General features: G+C 37.5%; 1 protein-coding gene and 1 pseudogene across 2 annotated transcripts; both read right to left on the bottom strand.

Moving 5' to 3' along the window:
• Positions 1-2,369: 2,369 nt before the first annotated feature.
• Positions 2,370-9,952, bottom strand: LOC148850675 (nucleobase-ascorbate transporter 11-like; annotated as a pseudogene). The gene is made up of 9 exons (XR_016099917.1): positions 7,965-9,952; positions 7,140-7,237; positions 6,855-7,050; positions 5,714-5,928; positions 5,471-5,521; positions 4,160-4,447; positions 3,790-4,024; positions 3,375-3,655; positions 2,370-2,645 (listed from the first exon to the last, which is right to left on the bottom strand). The product of XR_016099917.1 is annotated as a nucleobase-ascorbate transporter 11-like (transcript).
• Positions 9,953-13,994: 4,042 nt separating this feature from the next.
• LOC148850674 (protein SKIP34) lies at positions 13,995-14,656 on the bottom strand. Its single transcript, XM_088947583.1, has one exon. The coding sequence runs from the start codon at positions 14,566-14,568 to the stop codon at positions 14,284-14,286; it is 285 nt and encodes a 94-aa protein (XP_088803709.1). The 5' UTR covers positions 14,569-14,656; the 3' UTR covers positions 13,995-14,283.
• Positions 14,657-18,757: the final 4,101 nt, after the last annotated feature.

Raw genomic sequence — 18,757 nt, 5'->3', positions numbered from 1 at the left:
CTGAATCGAAGGTAGATGATAAACCTTATCAACGTACTGCTCTCCTTAAAAAATGGAACCAACCTTATCTCCATAGCCCAGAGATCCCAGATCTCTTTCATAAGGCCTACGACTACTCTAGTATATAAAGACTTGAAATCTCAAGGCAAAGGTACGCGTGATTATTCTACTCACTAGCACTCAAGCTCTCAAGCATTTAGCTCACATTCACAGTATAATTACTGACTTAAGCATCGGAGCAACCTCGCCGAGTTAGCTACCCTAGGTTCTCTTATCTACTATTTTGTAGATCGGTCCAGCTCGCCGCCCATTTGGAGTTCGGGTTGCCCTCCAGCTAGATCGCACACCATCAATAAGTTATTTAATAACAATATAAAAATAAATTTAAATAAAATTTCAAAATTATACAAATGTAATAGATTTTCCATAATTTTCATAAACTTACATTTTTTAAAATTAAAGATAATTTAGTGTACTTTTAGAAATTTACCATGTGGCCGATACTAATATATCTTTTTGATCTTTTTTGTCATCAAATTGAATATTAGGTTGACAAGAAGTGGGTGCCTTGGCTTGAACCTGCCCGGCATTGGGGATGGGGCAATGAAAATTTGAGGATTCCCTATCCTTGATGAGGAATGGGTGCCTTGTCTTGAACTCACTTGACACTAAGGACAAGGTGAGGAAATTCAAGGTTTCCCCATCCCTAATAGGGAGGGAGTGGGAATCTTACCCTGAACCCACTTGACACTAGGAATGGGGTAGGGATGGAGTGCCCTGAACCCTCCTTGTTGCCATTCCTATATAATTGTTAATTATTAGTGAAATTAATAAAAATGTTAGTTTTTGTAATTATTTTTATTTATTTAAAGTCAATCAAAATTTCATTTAAAAATAATAACAATTATTAAAATTACTAAAAATGATTAATAAAATTAAATTTATTAAAAAATATTTGCTCATATTAAGTTAACAATAATTATTTTCTATAAATCAACATTAAATAAAAAATAAAATTATTAAAATTTTAAATTTTAACAATATATTTAAATATTTTTAGTTAATTAATAGCAAATTTTGATTATTAATTTATCAAACAATTGATAGTAAATAAAATGATTCAATTTTTCAGATTTTTCCTTGCATCGAAGGGTCTTCGCTAGTACCTAATAACCAATAACAATTAGTATATTGTTGAAACTTATAATTGAGTTAAAACTCTCTAATTGTGGAGCACCTTCCCGCACCCTCCCTAGCACCTCTGTACTACAAGTATTGGGTAGCCCTAGTTCTTCTGTACCATAAGGCATAGGTACAACTGTACCTAGCTTATGTGAGACCGCAAACTGCAGTTGTTTTCAAACTGAACCATTCCATAATACCATGGTTTTCAAAACCAAATCGGACCAGAAAACTGGGAACCAGTTAGGTGATTGGTTTTGGTTTTCTCCAAAATCGGAAATTTGCCCAAAATCATTGATTTTGGTCAGCAAATTGCTGACTCAGGCAGTTAACCGTTCAAACGATTTTGACGATTTTTTATTTTTTTGTCAGAATAAACCAACCGTTTAATTTGAACAATCAAACCATTCAACCCGGTAACCGGACCCCTGACCAATTCGGTCTCCGGGTCTTTTTTAAAAACCATGAATAATACTGTAGACGTGATGTAAGAGATCTTTTGGGTCCAAATAAAGTTTGCTTGGATGCCTTTAACCATTGCTTTGCAAATAAAACAATCTTTTCTTTTTGACCATTTGAAGAATTATTTAATCTTGTAGTTGGTTTTAGTTTTAGTGGGTTGATTTTTTGGTGCCAAAGATTGAATACGTTGGACCAGTGGAAATGTTAATAATGTTGCACTATTGATGGTGGTACCTATATTATAGTAGCTCAAGGCTACTCAATGAATGGGGCCCATAAATGCATGCATACAAAACATATCAAATAAAGAAATAATTTCTATATGTTGTGTTGGCCATGTCAATTTTCCCTCCTGTTTGGTAAAGTTCCAAGTGATGTGCGAATACGTGAAGAACAGTTATAGCCAAGGTTTTTAAAACCGACCCGAAGCCGAACCGGTAAAGAGTCTGGTTTCTGAGTCAAACGGTCCGATTGTTCAAACCAAATGGTTGGCCTATTCTGATAAAAAATAAAAAATGGCCAAAATCGTTGAACAGTTTGAACGATTCAATCACCCAAATCAATGGTTTGTTGACTAAATCAACGTTTTTCTTTTTGCAAATATCCGGTTTTGGGGAAAAATGGAACCAATCACCTGACTGGTTCCCGGTTTTCCAGTCCGACCACCCAGTCCGGTCCGGTTTTGAAAACCATGGCTGTAGCCTCTCCCCCCCCCTTCCACAGGGTACCAAATCAGCAATTTCCCAAACAGTCACTCAGGCCATGTATATATTTTATTTTCATGCTCCAATACATTTAGCCCAGCCAAAGAAGAGTGCAACTTTTCTTGGAAGTGAAAAATCTGCAACAAGGGCTGGGTCATTTACCAAGTTTAACACATTTGACCATACGTACACTCCCCGTTCTTGTCTGGTTCCAGGAACCGTGTTGTCTAGAATAAATGCCACTGAAAACGCTACCACCATATTCATTGATAGAAGACCATTTATTGCAAAATCAACCTGAACACAATTCATTCAAATAACACATGGCAGCAAGTCAGCATTTCTCTACCATAGAGAAGAAGAAGAAGATATGTGTATACACCAATAAGTTCACTAAAACTGTCAAATACCCATGGAGTGGAATGTGGGGCATCTCCACACAATAAATTGATTCATGCTGATGCACCTCTTGAGCACTACATGTGGGAAAGGTACTAGAAAAGACTCATCCTCATGAGTCATGGCAGATGCCATTCCGTGGAGAGGAGGCATTCCTATGTCTAATATCATAATCCGTCACCCTTTAGGCAGTAATGAGTAAAGGTCCACAAAGCATGGCATAAGTTTCATATAGGAAATGGCTGTCGTAGCTTCCTTCCCCAATCCACATTAATAGATCCAACAGTTGGCTAGGAAATTAGATTAATCTGGATTGTGGGGAGCACATATAGAGTATTGCATGGTATTTGTTCAATATTAAAAACCTCCTTCAGTTATGTACTCATGTTTTTGATGTACAACTGATGGTACATATCCAGATACGTTATTATGAGGATTGAATTTTTATATAGCTAAAACCTGCGAATATCTTCCATTCTGCCCATCAAAAATTTATAGGACTTTCCCTTTCTTGTCCTACATCACCTAGTATGGATCTTCTAGCCCCATATCTTGCTCCCTGCATATGCTAATATGTTTATCTGTGTATTTATAGATAAATATTAAATGCAGATATCTTCCACTTACTTCTTTACTGCCAGTGTGGACTGGTCCATTTGATGCTGCTGCATAAGGGACGAGGTAGCTTGGCAGTATGAAGCTGGAATCTGGTTGATATTGTTGGAAATATGCTGGTATTGACAAGGAGAAGAACAAGGAAAGACCAACTATTGTTATATTTCTAAATGTTGATGTTTGGCCATACTGCAAAGTTGATAAACCCAGTGCCACAATCAGGGCCCAGATGAAGCACAGGACAGAAACAGCCAAGGCTTGAGGTATTGAAGCAAGGAGAGCACCAACTTTCCCTACCAAATGGAAGTAATAAATTCAATATGCAAAAAAAAAAAAACACCAAGTAGATAAGCATGGATTTGCATACAAATACAGTGTATTTCAGAATATAATATATAAAACCTTTCTTCTGAATGAATTTCCTTACCAAAAAAAGAGAAAAGAATCAACAATAATGCTCCAAGTTCCACAGCCCTTCGACTTGCCACCTTTGTTATGTCAATTGTGTGCACATTTTCTGTTAAGGTTGTTGACCCAGATCCTATTCCCCATAGTCCAGCCAGAATACTGCAGAAACCTTCCAATGCTATTCCTCTGCTGACAATACCTGGTGTTGGGGGCCTCGAAATAACAAGTAAAGATGCAGAGTGATAGGTTCCAACCTGGGTGAGTTGCAGAAGATGCACTGTGGTTAAACTTTCGTGGTATTAATGTTTAGTTTTCTACTATTATTTATAAACAATGACTTTATATGTCAGTGTTAATGTTCTGGCACATCTGAACAATAAGCTACTCACTGAATCTACTGATGCAATCATCGACACAATGATCATGATAATGGAAGTCTTCAAATGGAACGTAGGGATACCCCACTGTAAAGGGTAGGGTACTCTAACCCAAGCAGCAGTTCTCCATGCACTGGAAGCATCTGTTCGACAATGCTTCATGGTAAATGCATGTTCTCTACATGCATCAGATAGAATATTTGAACTGGGTATGTCAGGATTACAGCCTTTGTAGTCATATGCTCCACCATCTGTCAGAAAGAATGCATATGCCCATACAACTGCAACGCTAAGTGGAACCTGAAATGTCAATAGTTTTAACAAGATAAAATAAACTAATGAGACTTAGTGCAAGGTGTTTTTAAGTCAGACTTTAGGAGATAATGGAGACAAATTGGATGGATTAATAAATTAAGATAATTTGCTCGAGGGAGACTTCTCTTAGGGGGCAGGGGGCATGATGCAATTCTTAAAACGTGAATTTATATACATTAGATTGTTAAATGTTACTATTGTTATGTAGCCGTCTAAAATAATATTATTACCATTATGCAAAGGTAATCAGGGAAATAAGGAAGTCTGTACCATTTTAATGTCATTTATTCTATTGGCAATTTTGATTTGCTTAAGCATAAAATGATTATTCTGATTTTCATTCTCATATAACTGAAGACTTTATGAGCTCCCAAAAGGAATTTTAAGCTCTAATGTCCCCACTATTGGTACTTCATGCAATAGACATATTCCGATTTTCCAATAGATGTGGTGATACAGATGGATAATAGCCAATTCCTGATGATCTTCATGTTCCTCAATTTGGACCTGCAGTTGAGCATCAAAATGGTTAAGAAGTTGGGCCTGACATGGGCCAGTAAAGCAATAACTGGCCTATGGTAGGAATATATTATGCCCCCATAGGATTTTCTGAATTTTTGATATTCTTATAGATTTCAATTTTTTTAGACGTGCTAGATCCACTAATATTTGTGACATTTGTCTTAGAGGATCTTTGATATATGAGAAATGCTAACAATATGGGACAGGCAACCATACTCTTTTTTATTTTGGTTAAAAAAACTCACATTCATTTGAACTGAACACCATGAATTGCAGGGCCCAATATTTATTAAGTTAAAGAGTGTCCCAATTTTGAGGAATTTTAGAATGAACTCCTTTTTATTGAAAATTCTATAAATATCATTAAAACCATTAGTGAAGAGTCTTTTTCTCATTGAAAAGGTAAAGGTCCAACAGTGAGCTCCAAAATGTAAAGGTCCAACAGTGTAAACAACTAAAGGTTTGAAAGGTAAAGAAATTCAGTACCGCATATACTTGGAATATTCGATGCCCAGAAAAGGAGACTCCTCGAAGGTACTGAAACCAATACAAACAGAATAAACTATGTTTGTTTCAAGCATATCATGAACACCTTTGCATGAGCCAAAAGAACACAAAATCAAGAGAATTTAACAAGGCCAATGACCATGCTAAGATGGAATTACAAAAATATTGTAACTACACTTGAAAGATTTTGGTTTGTATAAGTCTTTTTGTAAAGTTGCTTACCAGGGTGAAAATAAGAAGCAATAATATTTGTGGAATGCTTATTTCCACACAACTACTGGCCTGAGGAAAACCATAGCTGAGAAATGCTAAACCTACTGTAGCAATAGTTGGTGCAACAACAATCGGGCTTATCAACCTGCAACAAAACATATTAGAAAATGGAATCAAGGTGCTCATGCGACTAAAATTGGATGGAACAGTAACTATTCAAAGTACTATGAAATATATGATTCATCCATATGCTATTATAATGTTCATTCTCGTCAAAATACAAATTCCGGTTTTAAACTTCAGTTGGTTCTATCAGGAATTTTTCTATGTGAGTAAAACCAGGGAAAACATATATTAGAATATGGACAATGTAAATATTTGTCTAGTATAGAACCATATGAAACTCTGATGAAATCTTAGAAAATTTCCCAAGATTATCTGAAACTATGCAACTATTTTTCTTTTTATATTTTTATGTTCATTTTTGATAAGCAATTATTGGTTTTGATTTGCTCATTGAGTACAGAAAAGTGCTTGGCTGATGTAGAAGAAATTTTGGAACTACTGTCTGAAAGTTGAAAAAATGCACATATTGCAGAAATCAAACTCCTAATGCTAGAAACTAAATGCCCTGACAAAGCCTTTTTTTTTAACTTATTCTGTTTTAAGAAAACATTTACTATTATTTATTACTCTATTAGTGTCATGGTTCCGTCACGATGTCTACAAGAATCATAGTATGAACTTGGTAGTTATTTGGAATATTGAAAGAGTGAACAGATTTTTTCTAAAAGAATCTAGTAGAAAATGGTCCTTATGTTAAATTCCAAATTTCCAGGAGTCCATTGCATAACTCATAATGAGCACAATTACAATTAAAGAAAGCAGGGTTTCCTAGTTAGAGACAATTTCAAACTAATTCATGCACAGACTATAGAAAGTGATGATTGATTGAGAAGATTCTACGTTTAGGCTGGTTGGATTTTCTCAACCTTCAGAAGAAAGGTAATGCCACAATGTCCAGGGCAACAAAGGAGGCCATAGGATTGTATCTCCAAAAAGAATAAAAACAACCTGCAACAGTTTTGAAAGTCCAAAGTATAATGACAAATAAAAAATGCCTATCCATGGTAAAGTTGACTGGTGAAACGAGACTTCCAGTTGATGCAACTTACATTTTCAGCAAGATTCCGGTACTCTCGAGAATTCATGATAACTAAAACTGGGGCCAAATATACAAATGAGCTCCCTTGAACTAAAGGGAGTCTTGTTCCGAAGTAGGAGTGCAATATTGTTGTAATACCAGATATCAACAACATTGTGGAAATCACAGTGGCAGTATCCCTCTGTATTCATTACCCGAACAAATTAAACATGATCATCCTCTTTAAATGGTGCTGTAAATAAAAAAAAAATGATAAAACAAAATGCTTACATCAGTTCCACCCATGGCTGGCGCAATGACCAATGGAATGAAAATAAGGGAACCGGCCAATGATAAATAGTGCTGCAGGCTGTAATAAAGAAGGGGGACTGCAGTTGGAAATGCAGAAAACAATCAAGAAAATAAACAAGTGTTCTTCTAAATCATTCTGAAATTCTTCAAAATCTGTAAAATTCTAAACACACCTCCTTTCTGATTGTAGATCGAGAAGAATAGCATCCTTGGTTTCAAAGTAAAATTATAGCCTTGCTCTATAACAGTCTAAGAGTGCTTCAGTATACTTCAATTGATAGCTGGGGTTTATTATTGAAGGTCATTGCATATGATACTTAAATATGTTAAATATGGTGTCAACCAATGAGGGTTGACAAAATGGAAGCACAGAAAGGTATTTTGTTTCTATCCGAGGTAAATTATTACAATTATTTAAAGCCAATAGGAAATTTATTTGCTTTTAGAGGTTATTGTATTTTAGAAGGATCAGTTATATAGGCTGAACTGTTTAAAGCTTAGGAATCTTCTAAAGAAGAAAAAGAAATATAGGATGTATTACTATTATTTTGGCTTGCGTTTCCAATTTAGGACTTTTACTTATACAAGTTACTTTATTTTTCAGCAATCAATTCATTCAAGTTTGCTTATTGTCTCCATTATGCTTTCTGCAAGTCCTCAGTTTCCCTGGACAAGTAATATGAGAAGAAGGTTAATTTCCATAATACGATAAAAAGAAAGCATCCTGGAAAAATGTGTTTGAATCTCTGTATTAAATGAAGAGCAATAACAAATTTGCATTCGAGAAAGTGAAAGTATACTAACCAAAACCAGGATTGTCTCTCAGACCGTACTTCATCACTGATGGTCTACACCACACTGGATGATTAGGTTGCTCAGCCTCTGGATACACATCAATTTCCATTTCGCCTTTGGCCTTCTTATCTTCCTTCTTGGGTTCAGCAGCTGGAGTCGCCTCACCGTTTACATGTAAAATTCCATTTCCATTCAAACCAACTTTCCCGTGGTCATCCTTAGGCCCCAGAACAGGGTCAACCTCATTTCTCTTCTTCTGAATTTCAGTTCTTCCCGGTGCATCCTTTAAAACCGAGTCAGCATTACTTTCATTCTTCCGCAACTCATTGCCAGACACAGAATCCGGTTGAATCTCATCTTCCCTGTTCCCTCGAGCACGGCCCGAGATGGGATCAAACTCATTTTTTAGAGAATACCCACCTCTCCAATTAAGACCCTTCTCCAAATCAAATCCAGCATTATCATTCTTCTCATTCGGGTCACTCTCATTGACACTGATGGTCATTTCTCCGGAGAAGTAAGTGTTGAACCCGGTCCTCTTGACCCAAGATTTCATCTCCTTTGGGTTGTGATCAGTTCCTGGTACGAATGGTTCAATCCTGGGTTTCGACCTGCCCTTCTTCTGCATATCATCCTTCACCTGTACCGCTGAGCCCGAATATCTTCCACTGAAGTTTTTCCTCTGTCTCTTACTCCCCAAAAAGAAACAAAACATAAAACAAAATGGACTTCACTGTGTTTCACACACTTAAGACCAAGAAGAAGAAGAAGACAGAAGAAACTCTCCAAGTCATCAAAATGTCGGTTGAAGATGCGCTTGTCAGCTTGTATGTGAAAAAGACAGGAACGAAGGAGTATAATATTAGAAACAAAAAAGGGTAAGGTTAGATGTTAGATCTGAAAGGAACAGATATTATAGTCGACGTCGTGAAACAGGATTTGAGTGGAGAGCATCATTGGTTAGTCTCTGAAGTAGGAGTGATGTGAGAGTGAGAGTGAGGTATGTTTTCTTTGCCTCTCTGGTTTGGTGTAAGATCGCCGGTTACCATCAACTGGAGTTTCCAGGTGATTTAAGTTGCAAGAATGCCAATGGAAGCCCGTCGGAAACCATTCTCTGGAAGATTACTGCTGCTGCTGTACCAGAGTATGAACTCTCATCCAGTCATCCTTTCTTTTTTGCTTTACCTCCAACGATTTCTTACATTTCAAGCTTCTGGAGACTCGTTAGTTGGGCAGTTTTAAAACTCACCGCTTGACACAGTAACTCGGACGAGTACCTTGGTGAGTGAGGTGGGGCACGACTCGGGATATTAGATTTTCATTTTTTTTTTTTCCATTCACACTTCACAGTATTCGGGAAACAAAAACAAACCAGATGGGGAAAAATTAGTAGGTCTATTGTTTAGTTTCTTTTGGCCTTTTGGGTCAAAAAAACAAAAAAAAAATTATAACTATCGATAACCCTAGCTAGCTGAGAAAAGAACATTTGACAAAAACAGTGAAAATCGAAAAAGAAGAGAGGGAGAGCGAGAGAAAGCAAATTGATCCTTCTAGTCTTCGTGCCAAGCAAAATAGATGAAGTAGGGTTAGAGAAGTCCAATTGATGCGACAGAGATGGTGATTCAGTTGGAAGAACACACATGCCTCGCCTTCTACGTCAACTAAGCCTCCGGCGAATCATTCTTGTGTATATCGAGTCGGAGTTATTTTGAACTAAACTGGATAACAAGCTGGAGCTGAGCTATAGCGACTCCAAACGCTAATTCAAGCCAGGGCAACTCCAAAGTTGCTACGTTCACGTACAACTTGATTGCTGGTCAATTGTCCTTTCCAGATTATAAATTACAGCAGCACAGGTTGATCCGTGAATCCAGTTACCTAAATTCGATATAGCATTAGCATCGTTTTTTCATTAATTAAACTTGTGATATTGATCCAAGATTTTGTAATGTGCCCCCACTTCTCGATCATAGTGAAGGAGCAATTCTAATTCTAGCAGGTAATACTTTTGCATCAAGTGATCAAGTGAATTGATTCATAGTCTGCTGCTTTTTTTTTTTTTTTTCGGCAGCTTCTAGTTTCTAAGGAGGCCAGATTCATTCATTGATTCCAGAAAATAAAACTTAGAATTCTGCTTTTGCAATTATTTTTTCTCCTCCCCTGTATTTGTATTAGTATTAGGAGAGTGCAGGGTGCAGCAACCTCCATGTAATCAACGCGACAGGTTGCAGCCCAGTAGGCAGTAGAAATAAATCAGTTGGCAATGTAGAAGTCTTTTGTTTTACCCATATGACACTGCTTTTTCTAAAAGAGAAGGAAAATCCGATTTCAATGCTTGAATAGACCAATATGGTTTGATCACTTGCATAGAAGACTATCTGTAGGCTGTAGCACCCAAAAAATAAGTGATATGTTGCAACTTGAAGGGACTTAAAGAGTTAAGGCTAGGGGATCATTTTCAGACCAGCCTGATCCACCCACAAATTCTGGGCTTGGACCTAGCATTAAGGTCGCAAATCAGCATGTTTTGATGATCTCAAGCATCTGTTTTAACCTTTTTATTTGTATGATGGAAAACTCAAATAAAAAAAGCCCCAAGAGCTTTAAACGTTCATACGGATCAATGGGTCCCAAACAATTTGATCATACTCTACCAAAAAGAAAAAAAAAAATTGAACATACAGAACTTTTGTGTAGCTGATCTCTTAGGTCGAACCCACCATTGGTGTTTATATTGCAATGCAAGAATAAGGGATAAATGGCCACAACCTTTTAGCAGGATTATTCTTTCTTTTCATTCATTGGGTAATTGGGTTACCCTTAAAACAATGGAACATCCATGGTACATTAAAAAGAATATCTGGAGTTACTTGGACTGGTTAAGGTCTCATTCTTTGTGAAATAGCATTTACAAGATGCTATATGAAGATCGCTTTTGCAAAGCATCACTCCAATGCTGCTCCTCTTTTTCTTTCTTTCTTTTTTTTTTTCTTTATCTTTTGGTAAATCAACAATCCCCTCTTTATTCGAAGATGCATCTTGCTTACAAATAGTTGCAACATAGGAAGCACTGTCTCATCCACTTGCGCATCCAGCCCCTTAAAAAGTGAGCCTGGATCTGCTGCTCACTGCACTGTGTGTAAAAAGCTATGTAACCTATCACGAGTGAACACACCAGTGTTCTGTACACATGAGTGTGTGGATGCCATGTGTATGGAACACTTGTGTGTTCACTCGTGACTGATTACATACTGTACACACAGCATGGCAAGCAGCAGATCCCAAGTGCTTAAAAGTGTATTAACAAAATTCATGATACAGTCATAAATTTTCTGAATTCAAAAACTTTGGCTCAGTTTGGAAAGAGTGCAAATACAAATATGTACAGTACAAATACATACAAAATATAAAGTTTTGCACTCTACATATTTGTATTTGTACTCCTTCCAAACTGAGCCTTTATTTCAAAAGCCACAATTATTGGCATACAAAGCCTTCTCACCAGTCAAACTGTTTATACTTCTTGTTTCCATGTCCTTTTTTTTTTTATGATAATTAGTATTATATTAAACTATGATACAGCCGAACTCATGCTCATGTTCATGGTTGCAGCACTGAACTGTCTTCTGTCATGTTAACAGCATATGTGATGCCTAATCCATCTAGGTGGACTCATTCATATTCAGTGTTCACTGGTCACTGTCATACATTTACTATTTGTTCCCATGAATTATCAATCACTTGGTCTTCTTCCCCAACTGTCTGAAATCCATCTAGGGTAGAATCATCTTTCAGTGTTCATCACCAATCACTATTTATACATGCACTACTTGTTCCCATGAATTACAGCCATTCAGTTTTCTTTCCTAACAGATCACATACTGTTCTATTTTCTTTCAGTAACCATATGGATTAGCTAGAGTTAACCATAACATTCTATTGGAATACGTCAATACTACAGCACCTTTTTTAGGGAATCATAGTTTACTTGAAGATGCACCTTGCCTCTGTTTCTAAGATGTGACTAGGAAGCACTATCTCATCCACTTGCACATCTAGCCCCTTAAAGTGGTATTAACAAAATTCATGGTACAGCCATAAATTCTCTGGATTTAAAAACTTTATTCCAAAAAGACACAATTATTAGCATAAAAGCGTTCTGACCAGCCAAATTGTTTATATTTATCATCTCTAAGTCCATAGTTTTTTTTATCATTGGTATTATATTAAAACCAGAAGAGACCTGTGTGATGCATGGACTGGTGTTAAAAGATGCCCATGTTCTATAGTGAAGTGACTGCATTCAGTTTCCTAATAAAAAGAAACTGACTTGGTTATTAGTTTAAATATCCTCATATTTGATTTTTTTATTTTTTTTAATAAAAACCTACAAAATCCTAAGATTGTTGGAAGCGGTTTAAGGGGGAGAGAGAATAAGCTGATGTGGACAGCTGTGTCTTAAATATATAGAATAGATATGATAAAGCCTCCATGAGCTTCAGCAGAATTAATGAACTGTTTTCTGTCATGTTAAAAGCATATGTGGTGCCTAATCCATCTAGGTGGACTCATGTTCAGTGTTCAAAAATCACCACTGTAAATTTATTGCATGTTCACATGAATCATCAATCATTTGGTCTTCTTCCCCAACTGCCTGAAATCCATCTAGGGTGGAATCATAGTTCAGTGTTTGTCACCAATCACTATTTACACATGCACTGCTTGTTCCCATGAATTATCAGCCATTCAGTATTCTTTCCTAACATATCACATACTGTTCTATTTGCTTTCAGTAGCCACATGGGTTAGCCAGAGCTAACTATAACATTCTATTGGAATATGTAAAGACTATAGCACCTTTTCTAGGGAATCATAGTGGGAAATCTTTGTTTTCTTTACTTTTAAAGGTTTCTTATTGAAGACACTGGATGTTATCCCAAATGTTGGGTCATAAAACCTCATCTTTCTTTAATAATCCCATTTGAATCTTGTTTCTCAAAACTTTTTCAGGTATTGTTTCCTACTTGATTTCCAAATGCTTGAGAATGCTCATCACTGTAAAACACAACTATCAACAAAAAGATAGCATCTGAACTATAAACAGATCTTTTCATTGGTTCAGGAACTCCAAAGTCAAGATATCAAGATAGAGCTCACACCCAAAATCTAGAAGGTAATAAAGATCTAGAATTATATTTGAAAAATAGTTAACAGAATCTTGCCCTTAGAGCAATTGCAGTAGCATTTTCTCTTCTGCTTTGTCCAGCATATTCTATAATCCCTGGCCTTGGAAACCAATTGGATCAAAACCATATTACTTCCATATTTCTTTGCATCAGAGGACAGGAGTTCATCACCATCTAAAATTTATTGCTTAGAGGAATGCTAGTAGAAACAGAAATGAGGTCACTGAAGGATTTCAAGAAATGAATTTGTGTCTGCATCATCTTAAGATAGCTTAATTTTCAAAGATGAACTTGTGGGTTCAAAAATGAAAAACCATAAAATAGAATGATTTCAATCGTTGACCCTCCACGCACCTCCTAACCTGTATTCCAAACCATGATAGCCATAGTAGAACCTTTAACTGAAACCAGAATAGTACCTCTATAGAGACCTTTCACCTTTCCTATAGCTTGTCATCTTGTACAGACTTTTTATCTGCCATGACCAAACCCATTTCTTCCCCATTCAAACTTCACAGTCCATGGTTGCTTCAACCCAGCAACCATGATAGCCATAGACACCTCCTAAGTTCTCTTCCAAACCATGATAGCCGCAGTAGAACCTTTAACTGAAACCAGACTAGTACCTCTAATAGAGACCTTGCCCACAGCTTGTCCTCTAGTACCAACCTTTTATCTCCCATGCCGAAACCCATTTCTTCCTCATTCTAACTCATGGTCCATGGCTGCTCCAACCCAAAAGACCTACCAACAACCAAAATACCATTCACAGTATCTTGCATTAGCAAACTAGTGCATGTAATATTAAAAGCCACGTTTCCACCAAAACTAGCAGTGACACTAAAGGTCGCTGTTTCACTACAAGTCAGTCACTTTTGTTATTTATTGATAGAACTTCACTTGATTCTACAATTACCTAATCTTCATGAAGAAGAACAATCACTGAAAGAGGAATACAGAAACAATAACAAAAAGGAAAGAAAATTAATCACTGAAAAACAACGATACTCATCGGAATTCTGAATATTAACAATTGAGGACGACAGGGAGACACGAAACTGAAGTTAAAAGAGAAATAAGGAAAAAGAAAAAAAGAGGAAGGGTATGAACAGACATGATCGCCGAAACCAGAAACAGGATGGTTAGCTCTTAGATACCGAAAGAATCCGACTAGACAACTGCGCCTGTCGCTCGCGAAATCGCCTTTTGAGGTAAGTCTCGAGGATCTCCATGACGGATATGAAGCGCTTCATTTCCTCCAACCTGCGATTGAGCTCCGCCTCTCGAGCTCTTGCTCGTTCAAGCCGGGCTTCGGTCTCGGCCAAGCGATCTCTCAGTGCTTCCACTACTGCGTTCTCCTGCGCGGATCGAGCCCTCGACGGGATGAATTCTTCGGGTAAAAGAAATCGCTGCTGATCCAAACACATCTTCTAAGTTCTTAGCACTTACAAATCCACTGGAGAAGCAGCGGTGGGCGGAGTTGGAACGAAGAAAAAAAGGGATCATTTTACATTAACTCGGACCGTCGGCCGTCGACCGATGGATGACAGACACGTATTCTGATTCTTCTCTCTGTGTCTCACCAATAATTGATTGGTATCGTGGATATCAATCTTGGCCGTCGAGTCCAATCAACGGAGCTGGTCGTGTCGTGGTTGACATTCTTGAAATTTTACGCGTGGAGTTCAAATCGTCTACAGTTCTACTTCCTGTGATAATACTGGGCCTATATGATAACCGCGTCAGCTAGCTTCAGACACATCATACATGTCATGTCATGTATCTGGCTGATGTGGACTTAATAATTGGTCCAGCAACATCAAATCCCCGTTTGGTTCATGGGAATAAAGTCTGAAATCATCAGGTCATTTCGATTTCAGTGTTTCTTTAGGTGGAATCGGAGTCCCATTTCTATTTTATAGTATTATCCCATTTGAGGGAATGGATATTTATACCAAATAAATTATGGAATAGACTATTCTAATTTCAATTTTAAAGAGATTTTGATTCACATTCCAACTGCAAATCCTCATTTGTGATGCTGATGTGGAATTGACTTTATTTTAGACATTCGGATCTTTAATACCCACCAATGAGTTCATGGCAGTCTAGGATTTAGCTTTTGTCAAAATTTGAATGGATCCAATCCAAAATCTGAACATAACAGTGTAAAATATGGCCCAAATCCCGGCCCATGATCAGGTCTTGATAAAATTTGTTGAACAAAAAAAAATTCTTTCTAAGAACATTTTAGCATCATCTGTGCTCACACATCTTATGCATGGCGAGTCTCAGGGTTTTAGTAAACTTTTTTGCCCTGAATACCAATAAAAAATAATATTTTTATAAAATAACAAAAATGGGCAATGACACTGTTTATCGCCTTTCTCTGCGTCTGTATTCATCCTGAACCTCACAACTGAATCAGAGCTAAGCACGGAGCCGTCCAAAACAATGTAATCACATGTGTTCCTCATCAGTGCACAATACCCTCGACCAGTTAAACGATCTGACCCGTTCGAGCTTCAAACTTTTGCTCGCAACGTTAACAATAATCGTTGAGAGCCGTTAGTAGAAAAACGTGATGTAAACGGGGTTATGCTCGGCTCGAGGTTTCGTTAACGGAAGAAAACTTCTGCGTCTGTATTCATCCTGAACCTCGTCAGCGGAACCGACCACATCGTCGGAGCCAACCGCCGCTGGGACCCTGGAATCAACTATACACTCTGGGCCAACCACACCTTCAACGTCGGCGACCTCATCTGTAAGTGCCTCCCCCCCCCCCCCACCCTCTTCGCAATCCCTGATAAAACCCCACCTTCAGATCTCACATTCTGGAGCAGCGGCAAGGACTTCATCCCGCTTGACAAGGCGAAATGTGTTCGGTGAAGGAAAACCATGGCCGAACACAGCGAATTACAATCAGAGACAGGCAGGTCAAGCTAACTTCAATAACAACAGCTTCCAGTGAATAACATAACAAGTCTTCAAATCCAAAACTTCAATGGAAGCGCTGAAACGGAAAATGCGCCCACCCCAACTTCAAATCCAAACCTCCTGTCAAGTTTCCAAGGATTCAAGCATATAAGAACCCACCCATCTCTTGCTTCCAGGGAAATCCAGGTCTTTAGAGCTCGAACACCCACATGAAAAAACTTCAAAAGAAACCTAAGCAAAGCTGCAAAGGGAGCCCCACCTACAGTGCCCAAATACTCGGGATCATTAGCAGAGTTTCCACGATTGCTCATAGCCAAACCAAACGGAGAGGGGGAAAGAAGAAGAGTACGACGTCCTGCCGTTCTACTGGTTTCATGGACCGGATGCTTTAGTCTGAGACCTTTCTTTATTAAACAGGAGAGAGAGAGAGAGAGAGAGAGAGAGAGAGAGAGAGAGAGAGAATTTCAGGCGTTTCAAAAGAGTTTTGGTGGAAAATTCTCCCACGAGAAATGAACAGTCGTGGCGCTGCAATAATGGTTCAAAGTAATGGGGCATATCGTATCTTATCTTTTGAAAAAGATAGGGTCCGAAACGACTGTTCCCCCGATTTTTTCTAATAATAAAAAGTATGATAAAAGTTTCCAAAAAAATCAAAATTAAAAAAAAAAACTAAAAAAAATAGAGTTTCGGCCAATCAAACAGGTAATGCGACCGAAACTCGTATCGTATGGATACTTTGAACCTTGATGAAAGACAATCAAACAGGTAATTCATTGTAAAACAGTAGTGATTTCATGTAGCATGCATCAAAAAACAAATGTGAATCGTGAATATCGACCATTAGATTTAAGGTGTTCGTGGCGATGTGGAGACAACCGTGTTCGTGTTTCAGTTTTCCTTCACCGGTACAGAAAGGGAATTCTGGCCTCCATCACCAGAGGAAGGGTAGAGAAAGATAATGAACAGTATCATTGCCCTTCGTTGATATTTTTTTAAAAAAATTATCTTATTTTAGTTATTTTATAAAAATATTATCTTTTATTGATATTCAGGGCAAAAAGTTGATTTTATCCATAAGAAACCTTTAAAAATGGACCCAGAAACCAAACCACTTTGACCACCGGTTTTTAGGTTAAACGGTTTAGCTGTTTGGTTCAATCCCCAATCTGGTGTTTACTTTTTATTGGGTGGGGGTTCCAAAATCAGACCTGAAACCAAAACCGATTCCCAAATCAACTGATCCAACGTTTGGTCTAATACTTCACCTCATTTTATGTCTTATCAAGCTTTTCAACTCTTCTTTTTTATTTTTGGTGTTATTGACTTAACCATCGAAATCCACACCCTCAAGATATCACCCGGGGCCTCTCACGTTCCTTTCTGGTTATAAGTAACCCTCCAGCAACTAAGGTAAAATCCTCAGCCAATGTGACATTCTTGCCATGTAATCGACTATCAAAATCCGCACTCTCGAGATATCACCCGGGGTCTCTCACATTCTTTTATGATTATATCTTGAGGGTGTGGATTTTTGGATGAGGTGGCATCCTCTCATCCAATGTGACATTCTTGCCGTCTAATCGAGTTTTTAGCAAATTTTCAATTTTATCCTTTTTGCAAATTTTGGTGCTAACAATTTCCAATTAGGAAAACCAATAGCAGTTTGCGCACATAAGAGCCATCTACACAGATTTAGGAGTTGTTTAGTTCGAATAGTGAAAAAACACTTAATGTTGCAAATAGCTTTTGCACAACCTGAAAAAAACATTTATTTGATAAATAAGTTAGTCAAATAAAATTTCAAACTCCTGTTTAGAAAATACCTCATTGGTTGACGTCATTGTTTAAATAAACGACAATATAACCAAACAACATCTTACGCAGATCAGGTTGAATGTTTTGAATAACACGTAAATTAAGTTGGTAGTTTTGGAGTCCCAACTGGACCTTCGTCTAGTTATTCAAAGCATCTACTTCTCTATGATCTTCTGAACTCCCAAGGTATAGAGAAGGTTGTACAAGTTCTTGGCCTGGATTGGATTGATTATGTTTTAGATATCCAATATTTTTATTAATCCTCGGGATATTCATTTTGTTTGGACTAAAGCTCTTTTGTTTATTTGCTTATTTGCTTATTTGTTCATTTTGTTTATTTGCTTATTTGTTTCAGTGGGACCTGTTTTATCTGCAGGCCAGGGCCGGATTTTGTGGCTTCTTTTTCTTGTGTTTTCTATCAAGATTCCTTGGAGAAAATTCTTTTCATTTATTCTTTATGTTTCCTGTGACTAGGGCTGTTTGGTTCTCTTCGCCTAGGCAGGATCCGTTTGCAGCTAATGATTCTTCTTCTCTCTTCTCTCATTATCCTAGTTAGCTATTGGGACATTATATTTGGAGCTTTAGGAAGAAATTGGTTATTGAGGGTCTTCAATTTAACTGACATAAACTAATTAATACTATTGATTTGGCCTATGTGGATTCGCTTCACATTTCCTCCAATTCAGGTTTAAGGGGTCCAAGTCAAATTAGGGTGGGGTCCATATTTGAGGGCCATCAGATGCATCCGGCTTGGTGTTGTCCGTTATAATACTCATGGTTTTTAAAATCGAAATGGTGAGGGGTCTGGTTACCGGTCAGCTGGCCTGTATTGACAAAAAAATAATAATAATAAATTTAAAAATA

Source organism: Nelumbo lutea, chromosome 5 (genome assembly GCF_056320005.1).
Source record: "Nelumbo lutea isolate HS-2025 chromosome 5, American lotus-T2T, whole genome shotgun sequence".
NCBI lineage: Eukaryota > Viridiplantae > Streptophyta > Magnoliopsida > Proteales > Nelumbonaceae > Nelumbo > Nelumbo lutea.
The sequence above is the reverse complement of the archived record's forward strand: the minus strand, read 5'-3'. Positions and strand labels throughout refer to the sequence as shown.

Excerpts from the sequence above, each read along its gene's own strand:
- LOC148850674 (XM_088947583.1), bottom strand. The coding sequence starts at position 14,568 with ATGTGTTTGGATCAGCAGCGATTTCTTTTACCCGAAGAATTCATCCCG.